The 8,489-nt window shown below is 37.9% G+C and overlaps 1 protein-coding gene across 1 annotated transcript; it reads right to left on the bottom strand.

Annotated features, from left to right (window-relative positions):
* Positions 1–7,649: 7,649 nt before the first annotated feature.
* LOC132788313 (uncharacterized) lies at positions 7,650–8,222 on the bottom strand. Its single transcript, XM_060795646.1, has one exon. It carries the CDS (start codon positions 8,220–8,222, stop codon positions 7,650–7,652), a length of 573 nt encoding a protein of 190 aa, XP_060651629.1.
* Between the last annotated feature and the right edge of the window lie 267 nt (positions 8,223–8,489).

Below are 8,489 nucleotides of genomic sequence, written 5' to 3'. Positions count from 1 at the left end.
CTTATTCATTACGTTCGTTGCCTCTGAAAGCCTATAGCCTAGAACATACTATGTAGATGACTTGAAGCATAATGAATAAGTTAAATATTTATTATCTTTTTCTACTTGACAAAATGGAAACAGAAACTTTGTTTTTTCATAGAATAATTCTACAAATCAACCAAAATTTGTAATACTATTTTATCTGTTAATCTACAAATAAATAATTCGAAATTTCCAATGCACAACCTACAAAACAAACTTGCTTCATTTGTACAAAGATATCTCATACACTGATGATGACTTTTAAATTTACTTTCGGTTGTGGACGTTACTTAAAACGAACATAATTATTTAATATTCGTTTCCCTTAGAAAAGTTCTACAAAAATGAACCAATATTTTTAGTAACATTTCCAATTTCAATTTAAGAAATAATTCCCAAATTTCCCATATAACTATGCAAAATCAGCTAACATGGATTGTCTCGTTTACGTTGTAAAAAATATCTCGTAAAATAATGACGACTTTTTAATTTACTTTCTGGACGTTGCTAAAAACGATCATAATGATTTCACTAATTATTAATTATTTTCTTCTATTAAACAAAATGGAAACAGCACATTTTTCTCCCTTAGAACATTTCTACGAAGCAACCAATATTTTTAGTAACTTTTTCCATAACAATTTAAGAAATGATTCCCAAATTTCACTATGCAAAACCAGCTTGCTTGGATTGCCTCGTTTAAGTTGTACAAAGATGTCTCGTAAAACGATGAAGACTTTTTAAATTTCTTTCTATTATAGACGTTGCTTAAAACGAGCATAATGATTTCTATGATTATTTATTACTTTCATCTATTAAACAAAATGGTTAAGCATCACATTTTTTCACTTCCCCTTTTCCATATCAATTTAAGAAATGATTCCCCAATTTCACTATGCAAAACCAGCTTGCTTGGATTGCCTCGTTTAAGTTGTACAAAGATGTCTCGTAAAACGATGAAGACTCCTTAATTTACTATGGTTCGAAGAGGTTGCTAAAAACTGTCCACCTTTCCCACCACAAATTCCACTTTGGACGCACCTCAGAATGCAATTTTAAGCCAATTTATAGATATGTTCATCATGTCTGAACCAGAGACTAAGGTAGAGGCTGAGGCAAAGGCTGAGGCGCCCCTGACACTGGGAACACACACAGAGTGCGACACTCAACGCAAGAGAGGAGGAGTAGAGGGGATAGAAGTGGTTGCAGGTTGGGGTACGAGTAATTAAGAAACGTGAGGCATGTTGTTTTTACGATGCAGCTGGTTAAGATTACAACTAATCAAAGTTCTCGAGCTGCTGCTTTATAGACGCCACATGCTTAGCATAGTTCAACATTCAACATTCAACGTTCAACATTCAACTTCGAATACCAGTTCCACATTTAGTAGTTCCTTTTTGTGTCTTTGTATCTGTTTTTGGATTTTTATGTACTTTTTGGCTATTCCGATTTTCAGTGTTTTTCAGTTTTCAGTTTTCAGTTTTTGTCCGTCTCTTTAAGCAAATACAAAATACCTCGTAAATTGTCAGCTGATTAGTGCAACAATTTTCAGTGCCAGGGTAAACTAATAAAAAGAAACCGACACACGAAGTTGACTGCAACTAATTGCAGTTGAATCGTAGCAGGATGCAAGTGTGAGTGTGAGTGTATCTCATAGATACACGACTCGTGTACATGGCGCTACAATTTACAACTCGCAATAAAAATCAAATTGCAACGACTAAACGACCAAAACGACTAATTTTGCACAAGTTAATAAATTTTTGTTGTTGGTGGCCACAGTCGGAGTTCGGGATCGGGATCGGGATTCGAGCAACTGGTTGCCTGATCTTCATATTTAGTAAGGCAACAAATTATGGCAGCAATTTCCAAGACGCAATTTGCCGAAAACAAAAAAAAAAGAAACAAAAATAAAGTGTAGTCAAGGCGAATGCGAAATGCAAACGCACTGGGAAAACATATGGAAAATTATAGTAATAAATATGAGAGCAAGAATCGAGCGAGCGAGAGCAGCAACAGGATTGCAGCTAAATCTGAAGAAAAACGATAATGGCAGCACTAATAAATTGCAGCCAACATGTTGCATGTTGCACGCGGGCACCTGAAGAGAGCGCGCGTGAGTCAAACTTGCGGCAAAACGGGGCGTGCAATTAGAGTAAGAGGCAACACAACATTCGGGGATATGGGATACGTTATGTATGTTTTTTTTCGGGGTTCGGTCATGCAAATGACGCAGACAACAACAACGACGTGCCACAAACTCATATACTCGTACTTGCTTGCAACGCATGGCCGCAAGGGACACTTATTAAAAACAGTTATTAAATGCGACAGGCAACGCGCATTTGCTGATTTTTCTGGGTGCGTGGCCCAGCCCAAAGCAAAGCAAAGACTCTACACTCCAGACTTCAGACTCCCAAATGCGTCCAGCGTCCAGCTTCAGTTCCAGGTCTCCGCCTGCAACTTCAACTCCAACTCCAACTCCGACTTGGCCTCGTCACAAAAGTCGTGCAAGTCCCCCGCGGCTTTGCACGTGTTCCACGCTCAGCTCGTTACTCGCACTCGCTCTCGAACTCAACTCAACTCGACTCAACTCAACTCGACTCGACTCGCACTCCCATTTGTATCTGCATCTGCAGGCTAAGCAATAGCTTTGTATCTGTATCTTTAACTCTCTGCTGTGTATCTGTTTGTATAGGGACATGCGTATGAACGTCGTCGTCGTCGGCATCATCATTGGACGCCGCCGCCGTTGGCCGCTATTACAATATTCTGTGTTCTTTGCTGCCACATATTGGATTTCATGTTTGCCACTTTTTCCTTGTTTTCGTTTTTTTTTCGTTTTTGCGACGGCAACATTTTATGCTGATTACACTTCTAATCCTCAGCGTGTGCCTCGAAACCGTTGCCCCGCCTCGTTTCCTCCCTCATCCCCGTTCCCAAGTTTCCAAGTTAGAGCCTCTCGGTCGCGTCATTCAATTGCCATTTGCGCTATTGGCGTTTAACATGAAATGGGAGAACTTTAATTGCATACAGGGTGTCGCAGTCGAGAAGCCTTACTGGGGTCTCTCTTTTTCTAGGTCTTCAGTTGGTCTTTGCTCGGCATGGGAAAAAGCCTTAGGAGCGAATACACAGTAACTAAGCTATTAAAATCCTCAGAGATTGCAGGGTGCGCCTTCTGTTAGTAAGAAACCTTATTGGAGGTCTTCTTGACTAGGAGTTGAGATGGGTCTGCTACTTGCTGTAATAGTTATATTAACTTGAAGTTTATTTCAAATATTGAAAATATTCTTAAGTATATATATATATATATATATATAGTATATATATATATATATATATATATAGAATAAGAACACTGTGTATTGAAGTTTCTTTTTATTTGAAGTTGATCTTCAAAGTAATTTTTTCCTTTTTTGTAAATACAATTTTTTCCTAAAAATCAATCATACGAGTATTTAGTCCCTTAGATTATTTTTCTTTAAATTCAAAAATCTATTTAAGAAATACTTTAGAGAGACTTTGGATATATCACAGAGTTTATAATATACATTATGTATTTTATTTTTCTTTTATTTGAAGACGATACCCATAACAATTTTTTTCCTCTGTTGTAAATTCAAGAATCGATCATATTTAGTCCTTTAGCTTATTTTTCTCTAAATGCAATAATCTCCTCCAGCGGAAAAGTCAAATTATTTATATTTATATTTGTCAAAACTAGTGCTAGAAACAAGTATGAAAGCTATTATCTTTAAAATATTCCAAACTAGCAAAAAAATACCAATATTCCGCTACATTCAAAATATACCATAAATTTCTTAAAATCCATACTCGAGTGAGTCAATAAAAGCAAAACAACGGCATTATTATGAATATATAAAAAAATTAATATACCAAAAAATACCAACATTTCACTACATTCAAAATATACCATAAATTTCATAAAATCTACTCTCAAGTGAGTCAATAAAAGCAAAACAGCGGTATTTTCTTTAAGGTACATAAATTTAATATACCAAAAAATACCAACATTCCACTATATATTTAAATATACCATATTATGTATGTATTTCTTTAAATAAATATGGTGTATAGTATATTGGCACTATCTAAATTTTATTATATCTTGAGATCAAAACGTTTATCGTTTTCTTAAATGTCTCAATAGTTCAGCTTAATTCTATCATTTGAGTACTTCAGAAATTCGAGCTTGAGGTTTTGCTTTTAATATGTAATCTGCATTTGGTTGTTCTGGTACTATGTTGTACTGATTCATTCACTTAATAAATATAAATCTGCGAAAAATCTTTAGAATCTTTAGAATATTTAAAAAAAACTAATCGCTTTATTTTGTGAAAATTTATATTTAACACCTAATAACACATCTTAACTTTTTTAATAATACAATTTGTTTAATTTAGAAGCCAAAGGCACCCTGTATTGTGCATACACAAATGCAAAAGCAATTCCAGGGCCAGACGCTGGCATTGGCGTTTAATTGGAATTTTGAGCAAATATAGAAACAAATAAAAACATGGCAAAAATCCAATAAATGTCCTGCGCTACGCTGCGTTGCACGTGCACGCAGCGAGACGTCGTGGATTTGTGGATTTGGATGTGAATTTGGATGTGGATGTGGATGTGGATGTGAATGTGGATGTGGATGTGAATGTGGAAGTCGATCCGTGGGAGCAACGTATGAGACAGTGGACAGCGTTAATTGAGGCAAGGCAGCTTGGCAACGGGAACAGCAATGAGAACAGCCTCGCATGAAATTGGATAAATTGCTCTAGAGAGAGGCATAAAGGGAGGAAGGAGAATGAGTAGAGGAGAGGGTAAGGAGGACGGCTGCCACACAATGCCGTGTCACAACAATCGATTGTCCTTTTAGTTGCCCGCATGCTGACATCATCAATGTTGAATGCAGCCACCCCCAAAAGAAGGTAAAAGACGTTGTCAGAGGAGGAGGAAGAGAAGAAGGAGGAGGAGGATAAAACGGAGAAGGAGAAGGAGGGGTAGGAGGAGACGACGACGACGACGCACTTCCACTTCCGATTTCCGACGTGCTCTGATGGATGTGCAGCAGTCGCGTCTTTCAATTGATGCCGCGTGTCATGTGCTGTTGTTCTTGTTGTTGTTGTTGTTCCTATGGCTGTTGAGGAGCTACCCTTCATTGAGCGTTGCACGTGTGGCTTGAAAGGATTCACGGTGACACGGCCGGAAGACCATTAAAGCAGCCGCAGCAGTTTTGTGAAACCTTATCGCATTGGGAAAATCGATTTCAGTTCGTCTCTCTTCGGAGGTGATGGGAGGCGCCTCTTCTTCTTAGTGTGTGTGTGTGTGTGGCAGCCATTGCTGCGCAGTGTTGCAAGTGAGAGCCGCTCCCGTTTGGACCACGTGCAGAAAATAAAACAAAAAATCTGCGCACAACAAACTGCGCAGAGAGTTCATGGAGTCAAACGCCCTGAAAATAAATGTCTACACGAAAGCAAATCGTGTTGAACAGTGGCTTTCCTCCTTACCACTTCCCTCTTCCCCTCCCTCTACTCCTACATAGATGTAGCTGCGTTCAGCTGCGCCTTGAGGAAAGAGAGAGAGACTGTTGGCTGTCCAAACAATTGCCTGCGTCGATCTGTTTGAAAACTGTGTTCGAACAAACGTCGCATTAACGCAACATTTTCCCATTTTTATGGCCTGGCCAAGAGTGCCGATAGCCATGAATCTCTCTCTGTCTCTCTGTCTCAGCTGCCTGTTATCCAACACGCCGTCTAAAGTCTGCAATCTCAGTTGCACACAGTCACAATTTCAGAGTCACTCTGTGTCCAGTTATGCGCCAAAAGCAGTGCAGTCTCCAGCTGCGAGTTGAACTCTTTCCACAAACACGCGCCTGCGCAGCGGCTGCCAAGTTTTGCTTGGCCACTTGGCCAGACTTTGCCTTTTGTCTTTATATAGGGGGAGCTCGAGGAGGTGGCAGTTGTACATGCATTTGGAAAGCTCCCAGGAATGCCACAGCAACAGTCACAGTCACAGCCACAGCAACAGCCATAGCTAAACAGGCAACAATCCAGTCAGCCAACCAAGCAGGCGGTTATCTTAGCAGTCATTTAGCGTAATCAGTGCTGGCTTCGAAAGAAGGTGGGGTTCCCAGAAGACTGCTGCCAAGACTTCATGACCAGCTATCGATACGAGTGGTGGACTCTGTGGTGGTAGAAAGCCACATTTCAATGCAAATAAAATTAGCAGTATATATCTATAAGCTAAGCAACAGAAATATTAATAACAACAGATGTAAATCGAAGGAGTAGAAATACGAGGGTTGCTATTTAAGTTTCTGGCCTAGGTCACTTCTAGACATATTAGGACCAATTGGCTATTTCCTAAAAAAAAAGTTTGGATTCTATCGAGAAAAGCGCCGTACAACTTTTTCATGTGCGACCACGTTTGATATCGATAAACGATTAATCAAAAACTTACCAAAACTCGTAGTAGCAGCTGGCGGAAGGGGAAAACTAATTGCTAAGAATTTTACAGAATACTTTTAAGTATTTTTCTTTAATTTGATATTTCCACAAATGAGTTTTTATATTATTAGAAAATAAAATGTGGTATTAAAAATACAGCTAAAATTTTGTGGTATTAAAAAATCAGCTAAAAAATTGTGTAAGAAATAAAATTTTAAAATAAAATTTTATAAAACTTAACCAGGATAGGATAAGCAAATTTGTTACATAACCAGGAAGATTTTCCCTTAAGTTATATTTCACTTACTTTCACTTCACAAGTGTATTTTAAAGATTCTACTATTAGTAGAGGGTGGAGCAATTAAGAAGCTTATATCCTCATAAAATTGTGGCTAAAATGTAGGTGAAAAATATAATAGAAGTTGCATAGAAAACAGAACTTATAAAATAAGCGAATAAACTTTAGTTTCAAACTTGCAAAAGAAATTGAGAAATGCAAATAACAAGCTCTAACTGAATAGCAACGGAAAATTACTATAAATCAGGAAATCTTCCTGAAAAAAGCAAAGCAGTGTGGTGTTATTCTGGAAATATACCAATACTTAAATATACTAAAGCGTATATTTGGTATAGTGGACAGTACCACATTCAAAATATAATATAGGAGTACAAAATATACCTACTACTAAAATTTTAAATCTCTATCTCTATCTCTTACAGTTCATACGGACAGACGTCCCGGTTATAGATGGTGATCAAGGATCTATATATGTATGTACTTTATAGGGTCGGAGATGTCTCCTTCTGCATACCCTTCATCCCTATGGATAGTGAGTATGAAAACGATAATCTAAAGGCAATGAGTATTGTATTTCTAACATAATTCCTAAAGTAATTAGCTTAACTTAAAATAAATGGTGTAGAAATATGTTTAAAAAGAGCCTCTTATAAATTTCTGAAAATAAATAATATAAAAAATCGAAATAGATTCGCTAGAACTCTAAATGCTAATTGGGATTATCAAAGAGAATCAAAATAAAATTACTGCTTTTTGCAATTCTAAATTCATTGATATAAGATCTTCACTCCCCAAAATCAATGAACCCATTTTCTAAATTTCAGGAAATCGAAAAACCTCGTTCACGTTTGTAAAACAAAAGTTTATTTCTGGGTCAAAGAGTACGTCATGAGTCCAATAATAGCCGACTTGCTCATCTTGTCAACATGTGGCCCAAACTCGGGCAGAAAAGTGCTGACCAAGGCAGAACCGTAGCGAGCAATTGTGGCCGAGACAGCGATGCCCACATGGAAGTAGTTCTCCTCCTGCAAACCCAGATAAGTGGCCGAGGCAACATTCGCAACCAGCGATAAATCCTTCACGGTTTCCGTTGCCGCATCCCAGTCATCACCAAGATTTCCCATCGTATCGTATATCAAGAGAATTAAGGACATGGCATGAACCATCGCCAGGCCGGACTGCGAGGACTGCAGATAGAACTCAATGTTGGCCAAGGGCAGCGGCAGGACATCCACAATGCTGGTGGACACAAAGAAGGAGCGCGAACATTCGGCGCCCTGCGATTGAACATTGCGAACCAGGCCAAGCAAACCGTGGACAAAACAAAATGCAGCTGCCGTATAACCATAAGGTTGATCCGTTGGCGTCAAGGCGTAAAGTCCATAGCCACTGCTGCCAACCAGCACAAGATTAAAGACCAATTCAAGCAGATGCATCGCTTTAAGATATGCAACAAATACTTAAAAGAAGACACAAGTTAAAATGGAAATAGGAATTGGAATTTCGAATTTGCTCAAACAAATAATTTGGAACTATATTCAATGACTTCAAAATACATACTGAGATTTGCAGGGGGAAAATAAAAATTGACATTATTTCTAGAACTGTCAACTTAGCTTGTTTTGTGATGTGTGTCAAAATTCGTTTTATTATTTATGTTAATTTTTTTCAAATATTTTAAATATTATTTTCATAAGTAGTGT

This window comes from Drosophila nasuta, chromosome 3 (genome assembly GCF_023558535.2).
Source record: "Drosophila nasuta strain 15112-1781.00 chromosome 3, ASM2355853v1, whole genome shotgun sequence".
In the NCBI taxonomy this organism is placed as follows: domain Eukaryota; kingdom Metazoa; phylum Arthropoda; class Insecta; order Diptera; family Drosophilidae; genus Drosophila; species Drosophila nasuta.
Note: the sequence above shows the minus strand (reverse complement) of the source record. Positions and strands in the feature narration are given on the sequence as shown.